General features: G+C 41.0%; 1 protein-coding gene across 9 annotated transcripts in view; it reads right to left on the bottom strand.

Annotated features, from left to right (window-relative positions):
- The window catches only part of ABI1 (abl interactor 1), a 77,461-nt gene extending 52,384 nt beyond the window's left edge, over nucleotides 1-25,077 (bottom strand). For 7 of the 9 annotated variants that reach the window (XM_041488445.1, XM_041488435.1, XM_041488474.1 and 4 more), the window contains exons 1-2: nucleotides 24,761-25,010; nucleotides 1,685-1,852 (exon numbers count right to left, since the gene is read on the bottom strand). In XM_041488445.1, the coding sequence (XP_041344379.1) occupies nucleotides 1,685-1,852; nucleotides 24,761-24,877 (285 nt within the window). In that variant the 5' untranslated portion in view covers nucleotides 24,878-25,010. Of the gene's footprint in view, nucleotides 1-1,684; nucleotides 1,853-24,760 lie in introns of all 9 variants that reach the window. The other 2 variants (XM_041488492.1, XM_041488501.1) reach the window with 2 other exon arrangements.
- Nucleotides 25,078-25,473: the final 396 nt, after the last annotated feature.

Below are 25,473 nucleotides of genomic sequence, written 5' to 3'. Positions count from 1 at the left end.
AAACACTCCTCAAAAGCTTTACAAAGCACTGATTGTTCACAGCCTTTAGCAAACAGTTCATGTATCAGGTGACTCAATAGCTTTCAGCATAGTGCCTTCAACCCAAGCAGGAAATAGTACAGTGGGTTAACACCTTTTATGCTAGTATCAAACATTTTAGCTTTTTCCATGGTTAGCCACACTAGTGAGCCAATCAGAATTTAACAATAATCGCTTCAGATACACACACTGCAGCTCTCAAACACTCAAGAAAAGATGTGCTTAGCATAAGAGGGCATCCAATGCTTGAGAAAATCTGTAGATTCAGTTCTTTTTTCAGCCATTTCTTAAAAAGTAGTCATAATCCCAGCATCTCTGAATACTTAACAGAAAAAAAGCTTATCTACAGCAATTTCATTTCCTCCTACTTTCCTGTTTCAGTGGCAGGTACTTTTTAAATACTTCACACAGCTTTTAGCATTGTTTAGTTCTCAGCACATGTTAACCTCACATGCCTTTTTGATAGGTTTTTCACTAGGAGGGTCATTCCATATGCACTAGAATCTTCTCCCTGCTGACATGCTTTTGATAAAACCACTGTGCTGCCTTTTCTCAAAGATGTTTAGAAACCACAACTCTAAAAAACCAGTAAGAGTTAGTAGGGCTGGGAAGGGAGACAGCAGAGACCATAAGAAGCATTTTCTTTCACGCATTTGTCTAAGGTGTACCACCAACAGGATGCTGGTTGACCAGCTAAGGTTTTCAATTCACTGGCTGCACTGAAGAACGTTTTAGGTTGCATCCTGTGCTATTTGTTTACAAAACATCTCAAAGAGATGTAGGACAAAGGCATTTCAGTAAGAGCACAAGAGAGTGGATACTGGGCTTTTAACAACTCCCTCAAGCCCATTTCAGAAAAGCAATGTAAGGGTGAAATAACAGAGTCCTGTCCCTGCCTCCACTGGCACTAAGATGGCACACACCTGGTTATGCAGCAAGCCACTTCCAGATTAAACACAGCAGACATTTTTGGCTGAGTTAGCATACAATCAGGCCAATGATCAGGTACAAGACAGACAGCAGCAGCAATGCTTCCCCCCCACAGAAGCAGGCAGCCAGGGTGAAGCTTCAGCCAGGGAAATACAGGCTGCCACAGAGAGGGATAGACCTATTCTTTCCTGTCATCTATTTCTATGTCCTCACTGGAGGAACTCCAATAATACTGCAGTCACAGTTCAAGTCAGGTCAGCTCACTAATCCAACTGCCTTGGCTGGGAAGGAGTTTGGCTTGAGCAGGTAATGGCAGCATGTGAACCCCTCTCTCCTTCCACACAGCACATGAAATTATATCCTGCAAGGCTATGAAAACAAATGAACTCACTGCATGTGTTAAATAAAATACCACCTCCCATATGGCACTTCTAACTGGATTTCCTTCAGAAACAGAATCCTTCTCTCTACCCCTCCCTCAAGCACAGCTTCGGATCTTGAAATCTTAATAATTAATTCCTGCTTCAAATCAAATATAATTCCAGCATTCTTGATACATGACCTTAATCACAAAGCATGTTTCATAAATATTAGGAAAAAAAATGCCTTACCATTTTCTATCACAATAAAGAAGTCAACATAAACTATCCAACTCAATAATAAGAGACACAATAATGCCTCCTCCAACACTCTACTAAAAAAGAAAAGAGATTACCTGGGAGATATGGTTGATGGAGGACTCCATCCTCCGTAGCTGGGACGCTTGGATGTCCAGCAGTTGTAATACATTGTTGGCCAGTGCATTGATCTGATAAGCAACACTGGCTAGAGACTGAGTTGTGTAGGCTTTGGTCTCTTCTAATGCTTTCCTTTTGTCTGGAGCCTGTAAAGCAAAACAACAAGACATCTGCTTTAGGCCAGGAAGAGGATGGGGAAAAAGGACAGGAACAAAAAATACAACCTGTATTTCGAAGAATCTGTAATCAAGAAGCTCTGGCTGAGCAGCCAAAGTACTTGATCTGCATGAAAAATCTCAGTCATACAGAGGTGAGAAAGTATTTGAAAAATATTTAACAATAATAAATTTAGATGCCAAGAAACAATTCATTCAGTAGAAAAAAACAATACTACCGTGATTTGTTGGAGTTGATTTTCTAAAGCCTGCCCAATCTCTCATTTCTCAAAAAGCCTCCAAATCCCCATGACCACTGAAATGCTCCTTTTGCCATTTCTTATGAGGTCATGTAGCCCGGGCTAATCAAGACCGAAAAACATTTTCCCACAGTTGGGTGTCCCCTATTACACATGCCATGTACAAAGGCCACCCTCCAGCTATGGTGGCTACTACTCCCACAGACCAGGAGAAGGATGAGTAAAGCATCAGGATGGCATGCACAGAGGCCTCCTGCACGCAAGAGTACTTGTGAAATTATCCCTCCTTACACAAAAACTCAATAAGCTTTCCTTGACAGCTGGGAAAGTTCATCACTGACTGAGGAGACACACTTGTTTTGGTATCAGAAGGGAATATATGCTTTCCCCTGAAGGGTAAAAATATAGAGAAAGGGTAACCTTCCCACTGAAATCACACCTTGCTAAGGTGAAGTCCTCAATCTGTCCCTCATTCCTGGGGAATGGCTCCAGCCCAAGACCAGGAACTGTTTACATTACTTGAGTTGCATGGCTGAAGTCCCTCCCCTCTGACAGGATGGGAGATACCAACACCACCTCTACCATGAAAACACACAGACAGAATCCCTCTTGAAGTACTGCCTGCATCACGCCGTAGGAGATGGCAGTGGAGGTGATGTATTTCATCTGTTACCCAACTAGCAAACTGCAGCTATCCAGAATTTCCTTCCACTTGCAATAGAGATGCACCACATAAGGAAGAGTCTGCCGTACACAATGACTCAGTGCTAGTTTCTTCCTAATTTTATGCATTTGTGGAACAAACAGTAGACCTCAGCAACCAATAGAAAAAGTCCATATTAATAGCCCCTTCTAATTAGGCTTCTATTTTTATTGTTGATTTCTTTGAATAACACTCTACACACATTGCATGCAAGAGCTACAATGTTAAGCACAAAGCAAGGAAACAAAGATATTCCATTAGCATTCAGCTGAGCCCTATGTTTTCCAGTTTCCAAACACTCATTCATTTTTAAGTCCTGTCTCCTATTTTGAAGAAGAAAACCAGAAGGCAAGCTGTTCATATACATTATAGAAGTTGCATCATTACCTAAATACTGCAACATGTTAAGCTATGCTACATTTTGCTTATATATATTTTTAAACACCGGTGAGTTCCCCCCAATCCAGGAATTTTGTTCATATTCATGACTAACATTCCTAGCAATGTTTGACACCTATTAGTGACACTTGGTTAATGCCAGCCTTCAAATGGAATTCATATACAGATACCTTCTAAAATGTGAAGCAGCAAGAATGGTTCAATGTAATCTGCTGCCAAAAGGCAGAACAGCTATTGCAGGTACTAAGGACAGACTATGTAAAACTCCATTTTTTAGTATTTTTTGCAAACAAAGTTACCTTTCATCTAAAAATAGTACTGGCATTTCTAGCTGTCAGAAAAAAATAGTAAAAGTCACTTCGCTTCTTCAGAAAACATAACCTGCAAAACAACTACTAAAGGTTCAAGAAACAAATTTCTGAAAGCTGGCTTTCCAAAGAAGCATTTTAAACTTCAAACCACAGCTAGCAGTGACTTTAAAAACATTGTCCTGCTGAACTACAGCCTAAAGAAAACAACTGATAATTCATACTTTAATTTCTGCCACTGCGGAAAATGGTAAAAATGTAGGTAGCAGATCAGTGGTGTCTGAAATAAAAGGTTTACCGAACCAGATACAACCAATAAAGCAGCAGTCAACATTAGTGTAACTTCATATAAACTCAAGTGGAGATCTGCAGCCTTTACTTAACAAGTTTTCCTATTACAAAGTTTCAATTAAATACTATTAGGCTAAACACTAACAGGTGACAAAGTCACAGCACTCCATTACTGAGTGTTGTCAAAGAAGAAAACCAGTGTATAACAAGTTTCTTTTCATCTGTAATGATTCATTGATTAAATGTCTTGCTCTCATTTGCCTAAGCACCAAACTTTTTAGTTATTTGCTCAAATTACTACTTTGGCAGCAGGATTAAACGAACATAGTTGAGATGTGGAATGCATTTCATGTCCTATAAGAACTAGATTAGGAACATTTTCAAGCCTTGCAGATAATTCAGGCAGTTTCAGTTTGTCGATTAACAGTTTAGATTAGAACTAACTTGACATACAGTCTTTTGCATTATTTTAATGTGAACTGCTGGCATCCACAAGATATAAGCTAAATTTTTCACAGACAGCAAAGGCAGGAGGGTAGAGGGAGAAGCCAAGAACTGTGCGACAGAAACAGGAGGGAGCAGAGAGTTCCAGTGCTCTTCAACTCTTACTTTCACATCTCTTTTTAAGCAAAAACTGAAAGCAGACTAGAAGACAGCACACGTGTTTACATTCAGTGTAATATATAAGCACTAGTTAACTACTCAGTTTTGAGACAACACAATACAAAGATTGTCACCTGACTTCTTTCCTAATGGTTCAGAATTACTTTGCAATCTAGTATTAAAAGCTTCAAAGAAATTGTTTTTTTCACCAGTTGTCCTTGACAGAAACAAAAATTTGATCCCTCCAGCAGAAAAGTGGATATTCTTTACAGAACATCACAGCTTTTGAAGTTTCCCTCCTGTAAGCTCCCACCTGTATCCCCAGTTCACCACTACCAGCCATGTGGCTATGAGAAAATTGCTGTTTGAAACTGCTTTCACATAACTAGCTTTAATACTAAAAAAATTTAAAAAGAAAACCTCTCATGTAATTTAATGATGTACATAGAGAGTTAAAACTGCATGGCACTCCACACTGCATACCATGTATTTTTGTCAAATGCAACTTGCATTTTAAAGCTTCCTTGAACAGTTTACATAAATACTATTGTCAAGTCAAAACTGGTTCTACACCCAGGCAATTGACACAATTAAAACAGACTAGAAGCTTAATTAGTGAGTCTTCAGTTCAGTGACATGTCAAGGTCAAATGATGAGGAACCTCTCCATCACTCTACAGCTGATCTTTACAAGTCACACCTTCCCCTCTCCAAAATGCCGTCCACACAGGCACATCCCCACAACACTGTGTCTGCATTGTTCAAGCCATCTGCCCTCTCATCTCCCTCTCTCTCAGCTAATTCCCACCATGTGCCAGTTCATACAGCACACAGCATGTGCAGGCTCCCTCCACAAATCTCATCAGTTCACACTGCAAAATCATCTTCAGAAGTCAAACTTTCCCCTGCAAACACACCAGTCCATACCCTCAGCACCTGCTGTCCAACCTCTCTTCTGCCTCTTTCAACTTCAGTTCCATTCGCTGTCCTTGAAACTCCCTGTAAGATAAATTCCCCACCAGAACAACTGGTTCCATTTGACAAAGGCCAGAAAGCAGCTTATCAGATCACACCGAAGCTGGCTGGCCTAGCAAAAACAAACCAAAACCTCCTTAGTATGTGGCATGGCCTGCTCCACATTTTTCATCTTCAAGCTGTTGGAATATGTGCAAATTTAAGCACAGAAAAACTCATCCAGGATAAACTACTAACAAAGAACTGCCCTAAAACAGTAAGTCAGTAAGTTAAACAGAACTCTAAAGTATTGAGTGCTCAATAGCTGTTCAGATGCTTGGAGTTCTGTTGCTGGACTTGATCACTCTCAGCAATCAAGCTACAAGAACAGGTTTACACTCAATTCTATTTGCCTTTGCTGTCACTGCTTATGCACCTTTAAAATGCAACACTGCAGGACATTTGGGTTTGCTTCACAAGCAAACACAAGAAAATTGTTCAGTTTTATGCTTTGGTCTTTTTGAGGAAGAATTCTAGCTACCATTAGTTGATTAAAGATAAAATTAGTATTACTACAATCAGCGGAATTCCTGTGGCAACTATCTCTATCACGCATCACAGAATGCAGCTATGCAAAGTCATCAATACATTCATTAGTAGTCTCATTTGTTCATCTCATCATGTATCTATCTTTGGTATTTACAGTATGCTTTCTGATAACACAAGCACTACAGTCGGGGTTTCCAAGTCCTGTTTTCTTCACTAACGTCTTGCCATTTTAACTCCGAGATCTGTATCAAACCACCCAGTCAAAATTTTTATCTTATGGGCTTATGTTAACTACAACCTACAGCACCTAACTTTTCAAGTCAATAGGAAATACTTTTACAGAATGATGAAGATGTACATTCTAGAAGTGGCTTGGAGACTCCTAGACATCAGTACTTTAACCTGTCTCAGAAATACCTGGGGACACTTCCAAGTGGAAGGAATGGATTCCTGAAAAGTGGTTTCCACACTCAGAAAACAGGAACACACCTTGTAACATTATGCGGCACTTCAGATATTTGAGTCTAAAGTTGCTGCTTCACTGATCTGATAAGGTTTTCAACAAATCAAAGCTGGTCTTGAGGGTTTATTTGTTACTTCTGACTGCTAACTGCAAAAAGCCTGGACATCTCTAAACTATTCACAATACATGTTCTTAGACCAAGTATTTCACATCCAAGCAGCAGTAATGTGTTTGTAAAAGGTTTAAATATGCCATATACAACAGATTAGACTTTTGGCTCAGGAACTAAATGTAATTTATGTTCAATATCATGTCCCTAGATCACTGTAAATAACTGAAGAGCTACATACTGAAGTAGGTACCCCACAGATACAGGCTCTCCCTTATCAGTTTTCACAGAGCTTGTCAGATTGCTTTGTAAACACACTGCACCATAGTAGACTTTTTGGCTGTTATGGATGGTTATTACATCAGAGTATCAGTTATACATTAAAGAAGAGAGAAACACTGACAAGTCACAGCAGCAAGTGCCACAAGTTTCTATACTCTGAAGAACTTTTAGGAGCCAGCCACCTACCTGGAAGCCATCCAAGTAGATCTACACAGGCTGTGGTTATTAGTAGCAGGTACTCAGCAGGGAGCATTCAGGGTTTTTATCACCACAGATACAGCCTTAAGGGATATATGATATGACATTCCAAAGTGGCATAGGAAACTAAGGTTTCAAAATTTACAAAAGGGGTTGCTTACATCACATATGCCATGCAGGTAAAAATAAGAGTATCAATCAGGTGTGTCAACTGTCTCCTGCAACAGGTTTACAGTACTTGTGCCATACAGCAATTCCACTGAAGAAATTCTCTCTGCAATTCATTAGGCTAGGCAATACTTCAAGGGGGTGGATGATGTGCTGAGTGCATCCCAATATCCACAGTTATCTCTGGCCTGGTATTTGGACTGTTCTTCACTTATCAGCACCCCAATTCCTCCACTAAAAGTGAAGCAAGCTATCAGAAGGGTTAGCTCAGAAGCTCAAACTCAACCCTTGTCCAATGTACTAGGACAAGAGACATCCTCAAAAGCACCACAAACAAGGCTGTAGAGTCACCAGTACACTTTGCTTCACCTAATGCCTTTGTTCAACTTAAGCAGATCACTATCCATATCCCTTGTTACTGGAACCCCTTGCTCTGCTATTCATATCATTATTATCATCAGTAAAAACAACTCTGGGAAACTCAAAAAGCAAGCATTTATGTGGGGACAAAGAACAGGAAGGGACTTAGTCCAAGTACAGCCTGTTAAAATGACAAGACCAACCCAGCCTCCATACGAAGCAGTACTAAAGCCAAAAAGCCACACACATTCCAGACCACTGGGAAATCTCAACTAAAATTCTGCATCATAGAAATCAGTATTAAAGTTTATGCAATGCTCACAAAAATACTCAAGGGTTTTACTGAAGTGATTTTTATCATAACTTGTCATGAAAAACATGACAAGTTATGATAAAAAACTTGTCATAGAAAACTAGGTTGTAGTTTTCTACCATTCCTGAATTTGTGTAATTTGTGCAAGTAAAAGCTCAAGATTTTAATTACCCCCACAACCTGCAAGCTATTAAGAGCAAAATATTGCAGTCACTGAACATGCCTACCTCCTGTCCAAGGCCTCTCCAGGAGGCTGACAGTCAATCCTTCACTGACAGTGAAAACAAGAAATAGAACTGACTATTCAGCACATTTCTCTCTTCACATAGTGAGAAGTAGCGTCAAATAGAAATATTAAAGCTCTCAATCAGTTAAGTAACTAGTTATGCCAGGAGTATGGAGGAATCTGAAAGCCAGGTAAAGTACAGAAGAGAGGTACCATTAAGAGCAAGACACCTCTCACTAAGGAAACCCAAAACTAAGACCAGCATAATTAAAATTCTTTCAAGTTCATTCAGTAAACAGTAATTCTTTGCATCTACTAAGGCAGAAATCCTCAATAAACACAGCAAAGCTAGCATCTCCCATTCAACTCGAGGGAATTTCCTTCCAGCATCTAAGACAAAAAAAACCCACTGGTATGAAATAATACCATGTCTGATGAGTTTCTCTAGATAAGATGCAGTAACTCAGCTATACAAAACACAGAGAAACTGGAAGAACTTGAAATCTCTTCTCCCCAGGTAAAGACCTTGCACAATAAAGCTGGCATTCATTCCAGGCACCAGAAGATGAGATGATCACCACCACCACTACACCACAGACCACAAACAAGATTTCAGTCTGTTTCATTTTAGAAACACTATCTTGACAAAAAACATTGACTAGTCAGCTTCTTTATCTCAAGGGTCAAGACACACCAAATTACTGTTTAACAAACACATACAGCAGTGTAACCAGCAGTGCCTGTAATTCCCAAACTCTGTTTCAGACAAGCCCTTCCCCCAAATCCTGTATGCACGAGACAATCAGCTAGAAGCAAATCCTTCATTTCCATCAATAATATTCCCCTGACCAGTCCTGAATAGCCTTGATAGCAAATTAGCATTTCTATGGGCTGAGACAAAATTTAGTCAAACTCACTGTGTCCTTCCTGATTTTCTTTTACTTGAAAAGAAAGTTGTTTTTCATTCTATTGATTAACTGTAAATAGAAGAGTCTCAATTTTTTAAAATTAGTTTCTTTTTGGAGGAAGGTAGAGGGAGAAAAGCTTCTTTATTAAGGGGAGAAGTTAATTCCAATAGAAAGTTTAAGAGACATACATATATCATTCATATACACACACACACTCTTAAACAATAAATAAATTTTAAAAACAACAACTGAGGAATTCTATTTTAATCCAGGCTGCAAACATTATAGCAAGAAATAAATCTCTCCACTAGGAATGTGATTTATAAAGCAATGCAGACTCTGACAGATGGAGCCTGGGAAGGTACATGCCAGCTGCTCTGTTAGTAGCATTTTCTGCCCGATGCAACAAACAAGGTTCATGTTGGCTCTAGACTAAGCCACTCCCCTTATCAAAAACTTTTATTTATATATATATATATAATTTCTATACAATATATAAAAATACTGTTGAAAATTTAATTTTCAGTTCTTCTGCCAAATCAAATCAGAGATGTCTCAGTAAATATGTTGGCACAATACATTGTTACTGGCAGTTGTCACAGTCTGTCTATACAACCATAACTGCATGCCACACTGAACTCAAGTGACAGAAGCAGACATGCCCATGTGTCATTTTCACACAACCCTCGTACACACAATTAGTAAGGCTTCAAGGCTGCAAACAGCAAGGGTAAGAAATTTGGTCCTAGTCTTATATTCTGTGTTTTACATGATTCAGACAATATAAGCTTCAGTACAGAAATCCTGTCAAGCATTCCTGTAAAGCACTTCCCAATAGCTGCACATACAGTTGCTCCAAACCTACACCTTGAACTTTCTTGCAGTGTCTGATTTGCCTTATGACATCAAAACCAATTTTCTTCAGAGCCAACATAAAGCAGTCTCTGACACCAGATATCAGCCAGAGCTCCAGAGTGTTTGATTCATCATCACCAGATGTATTTAAATGACGTGCAGATGTGGCACCTAGGACATGGTTTAGTAGTGGACTTGGCAATGCTGGGTTAATGACTGGACTTGATGGCCTTAGAGGCCTTCTCCAATCTAAATAAATCTATGATTCCGTGATTCTAATGCCACCCCTGAACTGTCAGACAGAAAAAGTAATCCTTGGCACTTCCATAGCAGTATTCTTCCTTCAACACTAAGAAAGCTACCCAAGGCTTTGGAGCATATGATTATTTTGGCACACCAGACAGCAGATAACAGCAAATTAGAGAACTTACAGTGCATAGAGAAACAAATAGAATGTCTCTCAAATATTGTTTTTGCAATAGGGCTTAAAATTAAAATGGCTTTCTGTTTACTTTCTTAAGTGATGGCACCCACTCTCAAATATTAGGTCATCTAGCAAGATATGCTCCTTGGTAAGTCAGAGACTTATTTTTCAGTCCTTTTTTTTTTTTTTTTTTTTTTGGTGAGAATAAGAAGGAAACACTTTAGTGTTTATTAGTTGCTTCAATATCCTCTCTGTGATACAGTGGCAGCAACATAGAACCAAGCTGAAGTTTCTCCAAATTGAGAGAAAAATCAGAACTTCATGTCATGCAAGCCTTTGAATCCAAACAGCTCAGTCACTTGCTTTGGGGCAAAGCTTCTCAGTTCACTCTGTGAAAAAGTTCAATTATGTTCATAACAATGTTTCCTCCTGGACTGGTGACTGCTGACATGAAGTCTTTTATTTCTGTTTTGACAAATCAAACTGAAGGTCTAAACCCAGAATACAGCAAGTCTTTATCTGAAGACAAGCACATGCTAAAATTTGATGACTTCATAAGTAAGCTTCAAAGACTATCTTTTTCCCCCCCCAGATTTTCACTCTCTAGTCCTCCCTACCTTCTATGCAGGTCTGGAGTAATAGCAGATAGCATTGAGCAAGCAAGGTTAAAACAATGAGATTTAGCATAAAGGATCAAATTACAGTCTCATCACAGCATATCCTGGTATCACACATTATTATCAAAGATGTTCTAGTATTCAAAGGGTGTCTCTGAAAAAGATGGAATCTCCCTTTTTACAAGTTACTCCTGAGGAGATTCCAATTAGACACAATAGGAAAAGTTTTCACAATGAGAACAACCAGTCACTGGAATAATCTCATCGGGGAAGTGGTGGAATCCCCAATACTGGACATCTTTAATATTCAACTGGACAGGGTGCCGGGCCATCTTGTCTAGATGATGCTTTCTTTTGCCCAAGAAAAGTTGGACCAGATGATTATTAAGGTCCCCTCCCGACCTGGTATTCTGTGTTATGTCAACAGTGCTCTGAACTCATACAACAGGGTAACCTCAACATCTGTGTGCAAAACAAACACACTGAGCACCAGCATCCACTAAATGATTGGTCCAAAAACAAGGAGGCTCAAAGCTACACTCTACATTGCCATTGGTTCCTCCCCAGGGAGATGTCAGAGATGTTGCAGGACAACAAAGCAGCGAGGGAAGTGCAAAAAGAGAACACAAAAGTCATCAGCAGGCCTGCCCAGCTCCAGAGAGAATCTCAAGGCAACAGAATGTAGAGCCAAGAGTTACACTGGCTTTCAGACAATCAGCAAATTTGTGGATTGCACGTGTCCCTAATTCAGGAACAGTTCTCATGTTTAAGAGTCACTTTAGACACACAGCTGCTGCCCAGATTTTACAGTTCAGGCAGTTCCCAAACATCACAGTATTTTTAAAACAAAGAAAACAATGGCCATTATAGGATCAAATTCTCTACTCATGCTTTGTATCACTACACTACTGACTATTTAGTGTCTTGAAGATGAATATACTCAGTCCAGCAGAAAATCACCACGTATCTCACTGTGCTTAGCAGTATACTGAGACCAAAAACTAGTGGACTCCCACAATTTTGTAGTAGCTTATTTCCCAGCACAAGGCATACTCTCACATAGCACACAGGCTATACAATGATCTCATGGTAATAAAGTAATGGACTGCAATACAAGGAATGATTGTTTTTATAAGAATTTGCATGTAATTGGAAAAAAATCAACCTAGTTTCTGTTTCTATCTGATCACATAAACAGCAATACTGCTCAGACTTTGATGCACTCCTGCACCTGACTGTACAATTTTTATTTGATAGTGGCTGTAAGCACACTACATCCAGCTTCTGTTTGCAAAATTATTAAGTTAAAATTTTATCCTATGGTTAGCAACAACATTCCAAAACCTTACAAGCAGAAGCTCACTTACATACTGGGTTATTTAAATTGCAACAAATAGAAATTTATCTCCTCTAAAAACCACACACAACAGAGCAAAACAGATGGCTCAGGAGAATGGAGGAAATGGAATAGGAATGGCGAGTCATTTCTTTCCCCATCAAAAAGTGAACAGAAGAATAGATAACCAGAACTAAATAAATATGGTAATCTCTACATCCAGCAATAGGTAAAACCTAACTTACAGAAACCAACAGAAGAAAGCAAGCAAATTCTTTAAAAGGAAATACAGCAGCAAGTTCAGGAGTGAGGGAATTGCTTTGTTTGGCTTTTCTAAACAAAGTCCTTGGTGAGACAATTGCTGTGCTGTTAGCTAGTACAGCAGTAGTTCAAGCACTTTCCCTAGAAATACAGCTGCAATGCCTCTTGCAGACACAATTACAGGAAAGTTTTCTAATCAGTGTTGAAGTTGCACTGGTGTTTTTAAGATGCACCTTCACATTATTTTAAAGACCACTTCCCCTTTATGTACAATGTAGAAGGCAGATTTAAGTATATGCAGGAGGTGCAGTCATACAGATGACAGTAGGGCTGCATTTCCATGCAACCAGATGCATAAGAACAATCACCTCCACATCACTCTGTCACCACCACCCCCCCCCCCACCAGCAGTAAAACAAAACCTGAACTATTCTGCTTCAGCACTTGTCCTAGGGCCATCAGGACACCTTGCTATCTCCTCTGTCATCAGCTAGAGCAGCCTTCTTACAGCTGCAGAAGAGCTGTGCTCAGAGAAAGTCCCCTGACAAAAGGAACACATCACCACAGTTGTGTATCCACCCATACCCACACTGCCACTACCTCTGCATCTATACACCCTGGAGGAAGCTGGGCTAAAACACAGGGGAGGCCACCGGAGGACACGTACAGCAGTGGAGCAGCATGTGGGATGGTGGATCTGTCATTTCCAACTGCTTCAAAGCTTGGGACGGCCTCTCTACACTGCAAGAGGCAGAAGTAGTAGTCCAAGAAAATTTTATGTCCATTAAGTCTGCTGGTAAGGTTTACTATCAGAGATAAGATTCTCACCATGACGTGAGCATCTGCAAGTAAGCCCAGGACTGGAACAATTACATTTCATAAGCTCTGTTCAAAACTCTAATTTAAAACAGCAAGAAGTGTCTGTGTCAGTGAAGAAAAAAAAACGCAGCTGTACTCTAAAAACATGCTCTGGGTTTTACTGAAGAATACACAGTATTTACATGTAAATTAAATCCTGCATGAATAGGGGGACAAAGAAGAAAAAAACTTTTTATACAAAACCAGCCTAAACACTGAAGATATGTCCAAAGCAGAACTGGGGACTGGTCTCTTTACCACCTCCCCTTTCGACCAGTTCTTGGGTTAGGAAACTGCTTTTCAGCTTCCTGCCTTGTTGTTTTTCAAAGGAAACTGGAAAGCACAAAAAAACCAAACAGACCGACAACAAGTATGTTTTCTGTTCAACAACTACATAAATTTATTTTGCTATTCACAAAAAGAGAATTTTCTTTTCATCATGGATGGCCACATTTTTGCAACCATTCTACTTAAACGATGATGCATTTTTCTTAACTTTCACAATGGTTGTTTGCATTTAGTCATTTTCTGAGGAGGCAAGAAGCTTTAATGAGTACCTTTGCTCATTATTTATGTTCCATATTTGCACAGCTCCTGCACAACTGCTCTATTAAACACCTCTTCCCCTCCAAGGCCAATTTTAAAAAGCCTCCTGCTTTATGAGACTGACAAGTATGACTCACAGTATTCCCCACGTTCATTTCCCCAGGCCTTGTGGGATGTTATGCAGCCAGTAAAAGTACCTGTTCCAGTTCATACTCCCCCACACCCACTGCTGCTGCAGTAAGCCCTTACAGCAATCTGGGGGAAAAGTAAAGCTATTTCTCTACTGTAGGCAGGAAAAAATAATAACAGTATTTGCTTTTCATATTGTCCTTCTCAGCACCACAGTCAGCAAGAGAGAGTGGCTGAACACAATGAAGGAAGTTACACACTCTTCCCCATTCTTCCTGTGCTCTTTTCCCACCAGAAACTTGGGAGTTTCCCAACACCCTCAAACTGCTTTTCAGTAATCCTTCAAACTATTCCAATTTTCTATCAGCAAGGCAGAAAGTTATCCAACAGATTATCTACTCTTAAAGTTCCTTCCATGCCCAAGGAACACATTTAAATACTCCAAACATATGACATTCAGGACCAAAACCAGCAACTTCTCTCTCCAGCAGAGGAGCAAAAATCAACAGGTACCATACCCCTGCATACTTGGCTTCTATACCCAGCAAACAAGCTTCTCTCATAATCACAAAAATACCTCCCTCAGTCTCTGAACAGTCAATATTCACTCACTGCAGAGTACTGAGAAGAGCTGATTTTACAGTTCGTGTTCATGGACAATAGGTTTTCAAACAGGGGATGTGTGCTAGAAAGCTTTCCACTGGCTGTTATCATTCTCCACTGGTTAAAGGACAGACTGATTAAGAAGAATGAAATACACATTTAGAAATGACAGCCACTACTGAAGAGATACAAGATTTCTCACCAGTCAGCTGCATTGTACGAGCCCGAGCTTCAAATACATCTATGGCAACAACAATTTCTCTAACGTTCAAAGTTAAAGGCACCTAAGAAATCAGATTAAAAATCTGTTGCCATTTAAGACAAATCCCAGGACTACTGCGGCAGCCACATAATTTCAGTTCTGGGAGAACATATGGTGTGCTGCAGCAGGAAACACCCACGGTATTTGAAGAGAGCCCTTGTAGAGCCAAGCACTTCCAAACCAGACGCATATTTTATCGAACGCGGCTAAAGCCAGGAGTTTGCATCATAGAAACAATAGCTCCTCCCAGAGATTTAGAAATCCTGCAAGTCAGACAGCAAAGCAAAAGCTGAACAATCCCCAGACAGGTCTCAAAGATCTTGCCAACGTAAGTGCATTGATCCACCATATCTCTACTTGTTAGTCTGATACTCTCTGGACCTTGACTGAAGCACCATCCAAGCCACCTGCCATGAGGCTTCTCAGTGGAAACCCTGCAGGTTATAACCATATTTTATAAAACCCTTTAAGGATCAGGTCCAGCTCTGTTTTGTGAGTACACACATGTTAAGAGAACGCCATTCCTCCTGCCACGTTCACTCTCTTCACTGTTAAGACAACCAAAGCCCTCCAAGCAGAGGAGTTTCATTATGCCCATTTTACCCTTTACTCTCAAAAGAATAACAAAAGGACCAGTTTCCTGAAGAAGACAGGTTTCTTATAAAGGAAAGGTCTGGCTGCGTATAAATATAAGAGGCCTCATAAGAATTTTACTAATAGGGAGAACCATGTCAGTCCCATTCCACATTGTCTTTCCAGCTGCATTCCATTTCCTCTGTACCCTGGTCATCATGGCTTCCTCAAGTAGTTAGAGACTACTGCAGAGATAAGGCTTTAGTCTCAATTCTGTGCCAACAAAGATAATTTTAAAAAGAAATGTGTATAAATGTCTTTGGTAGCTGCAGGTTTCAAATTGCTAAGCAAACCCTTGCTAGTAGAAACAGTCAGAAAGGCATAATGAAAAATAGCTGCACAATGTAAATTGCAAGGCAGTAAAACATACAGTTAAATAATAGAAAGAGATTAATTAAAAGAAATAGGCAAGCAAAAATAGGTTTTCAGACCAGATGTGAAATGAGACAAAGTCAACAACATGAAAGTGAAACAAAAGGTCTAATAAGCAATCTGCAGCAAGCAGAAGACTTGAGCAGGAAGAAAGAAATCAGCAAATTCACATTAAGATCACAGCCTAGGAGAAGCACATGTAAAGAGAGAAATGTCACTAGTAATATTTAGTGACATAAGACCAATTAACATTACTAGGTATGTGAAAAGACAAGCCATGGCATGGCATTCTGCAGCTAATCTGGTGCATCTGCCTGGACACCTTGTTCTTCTCTTGCCTATTTGTTTTATGCAGATGTTTTCTAATCATAGGCTTCAGAAAACGCAGAACTATTGCATGAGGACCACAGCTCAAGTATTAACTTGTAGCACACCTGCTACAACAAAGTTAAATAAGATGCACAGCTGACAATGATTGCTGCAGGACAAATACTGCTTGGCAGATTTGCTGACCCTAAAGTACAACAAAGAGATCAGAAAATGAAAGTGAAGATATGTATCTGGTAAAAGATTATCCATGGAAAAAATAAAACCACAAAAAACCCCACAGTTGCCTGATAAGGCATAGCTTATAGAAAATATTATCATGTGAAATGCTGGTGTGAAAGTAGCCAGCAGAGTCTACACTTCAATTCTTTTCCACGAATTGTTATGCTTCAAGTGGTAAACAAACTTGGAACTATTTATAACTTTAAGACCACCCAGTACGAACATTACGTTCAACTCTAAGGATGTCAAACCAACATTTGTTTTAGTAAGACTCCTCTGTGTGAGTTCTAAGAGATCTTCCTGCTCTTAACAAAAGTAGGAATGGTACCACATTTTATTCCTATTTGTCTTGAGGTTACAATAAAGTTAGGACAGGGATGCAGAGTCTCTTTCCCATGAGTTCTTTAACTGTACATCACTACAGTATCAGAGCTTTCTTGCACATGGAGCAGCGTGCTTGCACTTTAACTTCCGCCGTATAAAGAGTATACAGAATTAATTATTTTGGGCTCAGAGAGGGAGCGATGACACTATCACAAATATATCTGCTATCTTAACATAAGAAACACAAGAAAGATGCAATCTCATTGCAGAAGAGACAACCTTTACTGTTCTTTCAGAAGATTCCACAGTGTCAGAAGATACAGCATGGCACACATCACCTCTGGAGGTTCTGAAGAGACTTTATCATAGGGGAGGTTCAAACTAAGGGAAGTTTTGATTTTCAGGTACTTTTCCAGTTTGCCAAACCCCAGTACCTACTAAACATATTTGATCTGGAACCTTTGACAAGAATATTATTAAAAATAAAGTCCCCTTTTAAGTAGTAAGTCTTTTTCAGAGTTAAACTAATCGGCTTCTTTAGCTCAGCCAGCAAGTTATCTACCAATTCCAACTCATGTTGGAATAGAAACTGCAGAATTTTACAAGTTGCACCAGAAAATGCTATACTCATGTTTCACTCCAAGTTAAAAGGCTCATGCGGGATTCCCCACCTCTCCTTTTCTTCTGAACTATCAGCATCATAGTAACAAATGTATGCTCTGCAGAGCATTAAGGGCTTGCATAAGTAATGAGCAATACCATTTGCACAGTCTCAAGAAAAGGTGGCATCTACACTCTTATTAATTAACCCAAGGAAAGTAACACATTCCCTCTAAAATCAGGAGGAATGTTTTCCTCTGATGCATAAAAAAATTATTCTTTAAAGAGCTCACCTCTTAGAAATGCTCTATCTTCTATTTCAACACCTGGCACTAAACTGATGAAACTCTTGACTGAGCCTACCTCCAGCACCATCAGCACACACTGACAGGCTGGGGGTGCAGAAGGAAAGGCTCCGGCAGTACCATCTTACTCAGAGCTGTGTTCAGGAGCACACTGACACCTATTCTCCACAGCACCCTGGTCTTGGCTCTCAAGGGCTCTCTGCAAGTTTTGAAATGCAAAGGGCTATTTCTGCAATCCACAGCAGACATCAAGTCTCTGCAGCCGCTGCCTTACCAGCAAGGTCAGGAAAAGGGAGGAACCAGAGTGAGGCACAGTATCTACCATTTCAAATTCCGCAGTTACTTCCCTTTACATAGGGATGGAGGGAGATGAGGGTCACTCTGACCAAGCCCACCCGCCTCTGTCACCAGTGCTCACATTTGGGACTGGGGTGGAAGGAATAGCATCAAAGGAAGACCACACTAGGGAACACAGATGCTAAAGAGAGCAAGAATGCTCAGGTAGTCATGAACAAGCCTGGACACTGAGTAAGCAGTGTCCCACAAGCAATTTCCTGTCATGCAACAACAAAAACAACACTACGCTCCTTTAGACTCCAAGTCACTAAATAAGAACTGAACAGAGTCAGAGAGAGCAAGATATCCCCTTATCCCTCAAGGCTGCCTTACTATGCCAGGACTGACACTTTGTCCACACAGCTGCCACCCCACTGTTCTGTAGCTAGGCAAGATTTCGGTCACCAGAAATGTCAGACTGCTTTCACCAATGAGAAATAGAGCGGCATCTTCTCGTGCCTCTGCCAAGACCCACCAACACGCAAAAAACAGTACTGTGAGCCTTATGTAACTCCTGAGGCTGGCAAAGCAACAAATCAGAATCTCAAGGCTCTTATGAGAGGCGATACGTTAAATTCTTCATAAGTAATTGCTGCTAATGAGTTCAGTGATGGTTTCAGGTGCATATTTTTCCAAAAGAGTCATTACACTGCTTCTGTGCATACTGTCTCTGTTTCTGTGGATACCCACTTTTTACTGTGTTGCAGTATAACAGAGGCAGTCTGGAAAGGGGTGGAGTGGCAGGGGGAACAGCACTGGAAGTCTACACAATCAGGTTCTGTTCCCAAATCTGACCAATATGTCCCTATATGACCTTCCATGAGCCATTTACAAATTCCATGCCTCCACTTATGCTTTTGTAAAATGAAGACACTTCAAAATGCTAAACAAAGATACTGGGAAGTTGCATCAGTTCTTTTGTTTCAAGAGTTCAGGCTTTTTTCTTCTGTTAAACTTAGATTAGATACTAACAGGAACTTTGCCCTCAGAAGTACAACACTTCCTACTTGTACTCAGCCTGCTCCTGTACTCTTACCTTCATTACAACTGCCTTCATTCTCCACTTTGCGAGACCTTCCCAAGGCTCATCTATTTTCTCTTTACCAGGAGAGCTACTTACTGTAACAACCTCCCAGAGAATCATGGGGAAGTATTAGATTGTTGCCCCATTTAATCACACTTCTTTCTTCCTTCCAACAATTCCACAGGACTGTGCACAGCAAGAGCAGCACAGGGAACAAGGATCACACTCTGCATACACTGACCCCAGACATCCTGCAAGCTTCTTCCTTCCAACAATGCACAAATAGAAGGGGGTAGAGAGCACTTCCCTTGTGCAAGAAACAATACACACCTGTAAAAGCTTATCCCAATCCACTTTACTGCACCTGATTAAGGTAGCACTTAAGAAAAATGGTGCAGGAATAGCAGACAACATCTTGCTGGCTTCTTAAACCAAATATACCAAAATTAAGGGAAACATTTCAAATTTGGAAAAGGTCATCTCATATCACTACCTTCTCTGGACACAAACCAGACATACAACACTGTAGGATTCATCTTCTTTAAATTCAGTGTAATCACTCGCTGATACAGTGAAGCTGGGCTGCCTGTGAAGTCTTATTGCTGCCTGTGAGTTAAAGTTTTATTTTCCAAAATACAAAGACACTTGCATAGGCCCACAAGACCTACACAAGGCACAGAAGAGCTATAAGCCTAACCCACCAACCTGTACCTATATTATTATTCTAAAAAAACCCCAAAACCACATACAGAACAGCCAGTGCCTTTTATACTGCTGGCAAACATTTGCTTAAACTACCTTAAAAAGAACATTATTTCAAAGTATAATGTAACACCTTTTTTAAAAGAATATTATTTAAACCCACAAAGCATAAGACATACATTTCTATTTTATCTCATTGCTCTCTAATTTTGAACTATATTTGGTGTTACAGAAAGTGAACTTAATCTGTTTTGTTAGATATTCCAAATTTAGCAAGAAAACTTGTGGAAGAAAAAATATTACTGTATTTACTCTCAAACTGATTAACCTATGAACATAAAAGCATACAAGTTCTAACAGCACATGAAGGATTTGTATTAGTGACAATTTAAGAAGTTTATCCTTTTAGAGCAGCTCATTTCCTGAATTAGACATTCTGAGTGAACTTCTTTGTACTGAACTAAGTTAAGCCACTTTCCATGTACCAGGCGATGAAATTGAGTGTCTGACCAGCTACCAATGTTTAAAGAAAAGCCACAAAAAAAGGGTTCATCAGTGTTGGAAAGAAATATCTACAGTATAGAAGAGCAGAACATCCAACTTATCAAGCAAAAATAGTTCCTCTATGCATCTTGGAAGGTAACACAAACATTTATGAAACTTTCTGCATGCAACACTTCTGCTCAACACATTTACTTTTCTACCAACTGGAGAGATACTTCAATTTTTTTTGCAATAGCATTTAAACTGAAATCTGTCCCTGCTCTTGTCTGTTTTACCCAGAATAGCTTGTTAATTCACCGTTCAGTTTCCACATACCAGTCAGAAGCTACAGAAGGAAGTAACATGACAGAAAAACACACATTTAGGCAACACAGCGCCTACTTCCTTAAAAGGTCTCTCAATTTATTTTTCTAAAGCTGCTAAATCTACCCACTTGAGACTATCAAGATGAAAATTTATACAAGCAGTGCAAGCTATTTGTTTAGAGAGTCTCACAGTCATATTAAAATTATATTTGAGCTTAAAAACAAGAATTACAAACGGATTCTTCACAAGTGGTCTAGAAGCTTGAGACTGACAAAAACTACGTATATCTGCATACGCATAAACAAGGTTATAAGGAACACTTGATTTAGACAGCAGGAGAGTTGTAAGCAGTGTTTTGTAGCACAGAGAGGCCTCTCTGGGATACACCAGTCAACTGAAGTTGTTCAAAAGGAAGCCATCAGTGCAGCAACACTGCACAAGCTGATTTCCTGTGTCATTCTAATGTTTCATAAACTAGTTATTGTAAATAAGTTCCTTAAAGCACCAAAATAACTCAATACAGCCAGAAAAATTACTAGTGAATCTCTATGGAAGTTAGTATATTCTAGCTGAAGAATCATAACTACAACTACAAATGCTTTAACTCCTTGTTATTTCTGATCAAGTTAATACTGTCTACACTGACAAAACTCCTCACTAGCATCTTCAGCTTTATGCTACAGATTTTCAGATAGCCTTTTGGTTACAAGCACAACAAAAGAGCTACTCCCAAAACAAACCTGCAGGCAAAAGGATTTGGGGAAGACATCAGCTATGGGAACTTACATTTAAAAAATATTTTTAAAAAATTAATACATCTATATGTAAGAAAAATTATTCCAGAAGGCAAAAATATACCTTAAAGATTTAAGGTTCAAAACCTGCTCTTAAACCGTTCAGAGTTTAAGCCTCTGACCTAAAACAGGGATCTAATTTTCTACCTGCTTGTTATTGAAGCTTCCAACCAGAAACACTGCAGATTTTAAATACTGTCAGAGATTAAATACACTAATGTACTTATAATGCCCTTTTCCTTCTATTCAAAGCCAAAATCACCATGAAAACATCACAATGTTCTTTAGTCACTATTCCTACATTTGATTTTCTTTATTTTTTTCTGTCTCCCTTTTCTTCGCATCCACCTCAAGACTGTCACTATACTGTATTTTCCTTTTAGCACTGCTGGTCTTTCTTAGAAGATTATGTGTTCTGCTTCTCCTGAATTCTTTTCCTAGATAACCAGAATACACATGGTCTGGAGAGCAAACTGCGTTACCAGCCGGCATTCTGATACAGTCACAGTGTGCCTTAGCAAGAAACTGCTTCCTGCTTTTCTGAAAACAGCAATTTTTAACTAGAGATTCCCAAATGCTGTCATATTTCCTAAATGTTCCAGTAAAAGGATACTTACTCTCCACACAGCTACATTCACCTTCAGGGAGGCAAGTTCCAGCCAGGTGAGTACTTCCCCATTTCTCTCTCTCTCTCTCTTTTTTTTTTTTTTTTTTTTTCCCCCCCTGAGGAATCTCTAAAGACATTGAATACAAGTTTTCCTCAAGAAATCAGCATGACTGAAATTTTACCAGAATTAAGTAAGCGAGACAAAACAAAATTCCTGTATTTTCAAATTTAAAATATATATATATAGCTTGAATACAGCAATATTAGTGATGGGAAATTACTTTCCTGCTTAAATCAGCGAAGAATGTAAACCATAACACTGAGAACATCATTCAGTCTCCTATTACAATCACTATAAATTGTTAGTGCCAGCACTCAGAATAGTCTGACAAACCTGTTTCACCTCATTGGCACAACTCAGAGTGGGTAACAGCACACAGTAATTTTTACCACTATGGAGCACTTTGCTTTTTCCACAGAAAAAAAAGAAACCCCTCCAAATTCAAAGTGACTAAACTGAACCAGCTACATGCTACCAGATAAGTTGCAATATCTAGCTACTAGTGAAGTATTTTAACATTCACTTCATGGCCAGATTCTCTATTCTGGTCTGTCTTTTTTACAAAATGCTCAATTACATTAAACACATAGATTTTGTATTGTATGTTTGTTAAACCTCTTCCTTTCCTTTACTCCGTTCCCACCCCACAATACTCATACACCCAAATCTCATAACCCAGTGCCCTGTGTCATACTGCCTAATCCAGCAGTGGCCCCACCACATGCACTGGCAGTATAATCTGTTCAGCAGTCCAACTGGACAGCAGATGGCTTTGCATCAAGTGCTGATTAAAAAAAAAATCTCCATCAAACACTTTAAAAAATACATAGTTTTATCAATACATTTACAACTTTTACTGAGCATATATATAATACATGTAAAATACAAGTAAGGTATATACAATTTCCAAAGTTACTGGACAAGACTCCATTAGGAATTTTAGAATTCCGGCTTCCTTTCAAAGGGGGTAAACACAGCTGTGCAAAGATAAAACAGACCCCACCAATCCCACATCCAGCTGACCTTGATACTTGAGGTGAAAATGAGCTACCAAATTTAAAAAAAAAAAAAGGAAAAGGAAAAGCCACCCCAAATGACTGGATGGGAATTTGCTCAAGTGTTGTGAATATTTGGTTTGTTTGATTAAAGTAAGAAAAGACAAGTTTTATGACTCTGAAGAAAATGATGTAACTGAAGATTCTCTGCACCTTTCTGACATAGGGAAAAGTCAGGAGCAGGAGACACGTCAAAACTTGTGCTGCAATTACCATACTCATGTATTTGTCATATTTCCCATGAGTAAAACCAAATGAACCTCGCCTCTTAGAAGCATTTATATCAGCAGCTTTCTCTGGGTGGAGCAAACAACTCGGAAGCATAAAGAGACATTAACTCATACTACCTCATATATCACATAAAAACCCCAAAACTTGAAAATATGGCTTGTTAGAACAGTTTTAATTCAAATTTCTCATTAAAAAAATCACTTCAGATTATTAAATATGTGCTTCCATATCTGCTGTTCCATTACTAAAAACAGTAAGACAGCTTACCAGCAATGATGGATACCAAAGATGTTAGCAACCTGTATTAAATACTTATCACAGGTAATCTAGTATTAGATTCAACAAGTTCACTCTACGAGCTGTCTAGTAAATAAAGTTTGTTAACCTTTCCCCTTCAAATTTTTTAGGGAAAAAAAAAAAAAAAAAAAAAGCTGAGTTTGAGCATCTCTGGATCGTTCTGCATCCAGATCAGTACGACTAAAGACCGAGACTTAGGAGTCACGTGAGGTAAATCCTGAAAAAAAAATAATAATAGTAAATTGTGCTTAAAGTAGCTTCACAAAAGCAGACTTAAAAGAAGGCCAAGAAGCACTGGCAATCTATGGGATGGAAAAAATATCCACACCGACCGGTGGAGAGACGCTACAACCAATGGAGCCTCCTCCCGCATGAGACCCGGTCTGCGGTCACTGTTGTAGGGTGTTGGAGCCGGGCAGGCTGCGAGAGGCACAGATTGCCATTTTGAAACACCGCCTCACGCCCGCACGGCGGTGCCAGCCCACGGGCAGCCTCCTGCCCCCGCACGCCGCTCACGGCAGCGCTGCGGACCCGCAGCGCCGCGGCTCCCGAGGCCCCGCCGGGACCCGCACGCCGAGGAGGACCCGGCGCGGATCCCCGAGCTCCGTGATGTCACCCGTGTGCGGGGCCCCTTCCGCTCCCCGCGCCGCTGCGGCGGCGGCCCCGGCGGAGCGCGGTGCGGGGCCGCCCGGCACCCGCGCCCCACGTGCGGCGCATCCGCCCCGGCCACAGCCACCGACCGCCGCCCCGAGGCCCGTCCGCGGCCCCCGGAGGGAGCCGCCGGGAAGCCGTGGGGAAACCCGGGATACCGGGTCGCAGCCGGCCGCACGGAGAGGCTCGGGGGCCCTCGCGCCTCCCTCACCCCCACCCCAGCCCTGGGAGGTCTCCGGGATGTGACTCATGATAAATAAATACCGAGTGGGGGGAGGAAAAAAAAAACGAAAAAAAAAAAAAAAGACACACCCTCGGAGCCGGACTGACATAATAACCCCCTCCCTTCCCCTCTGGAGCGGGGGAAGGGAAGCCTGGCCGTTCAGCTGGGAAAGTTGAAAGAAAAGGCAAACCCGAGGGACCGGCTGCGGGGCGGGAGCCGTAGCGAGGGCAGCCAGGCGCCGCTGCCCCTCGGGCGGCTCCGGCCCCGCCGCCCTTACCGGAGAGCCGAGCCCCGCCGAGCGCAGCCGCCGGCCCCCGGTGCGCTGCCCCGCCGCCCCTCACCTGGATGTAGTTGTTTTCGCAGTAGTCGGCGACTCGAGTGAGGTTCTGGTAGCTCTCGAGCAGAGCCCGCTTGCCAGAAGGGATTTCCTCCTCTAGCAACATCTGCAACTCTGCCATTTTCCACCCCTCCGCATCGCTTCCTCTTGCATTAAAGAGACAGCGGCAGCGCCGGGCTCGCAACCCGCCTGGTATTGTGGGATTCCTCCTCGCCTCGCTTTCGTGAACGCTCGTTTTCCCCACCCATCCTTCCCCTCCGAGGGGAGGGGGAAAAAAGAGAAAAAAAAAAATAAATAAATAAACCAAGAAAAAAGAGGAAAAGCCCGCCCTCACTGTGCGAAGGCAGCCGGGAGTTGTAGGCAGGGCCGGTCGCATGCGCGGGGCGGCCGCCGCTCATGGGCACCACCCGCGGGCCGGAGGGCCGTGGTGGGGCCCGGAGGGCTCCGGCCTGGCTGGCTCCTGAGGCGGGACGGCGGCTGCCGGACTGAACTGCTGGGAGCCCAGAGACGAGGGGACACAGTGATGTCCATCCCCCTCCCTGCTCAGAAAAGCCCCAGCCCCACAGTGCTGCCCGGAGGCAGCGCCTCTGCCGGAGAGGCCAAAAGGGTCTGGGAGGGAAGCGCTGCTCTGGTTATCTGGCCGTGTGGCAGGCTAAAAATTTGGAAGATCGCAGAATCATTTAGGTTGGAAAAGGTCTCTGAAATCATCGAGTCCAA

The sequence above is a fragment of the Pyrgilauda ruficollis genome, unplaced genomic scaffold, assembly GCF_017590135.1.
Source record: "Pyrgilauda ruficollis isolate IOZ18807 unplaced genomic scaffold, ASM1759013v1 scaffold12, whole genome shotgun sequence".
NCBI classification, from domain to species: Eukaryota; Metazoa; Chordata; class Aves; order Passeriformes; family Passeridae; genus Pyrgilauda; species Pyrgilauda ruficollis.
This window is presented reverse-complemented; position numbering and strand designations above follow the sequence as displayed.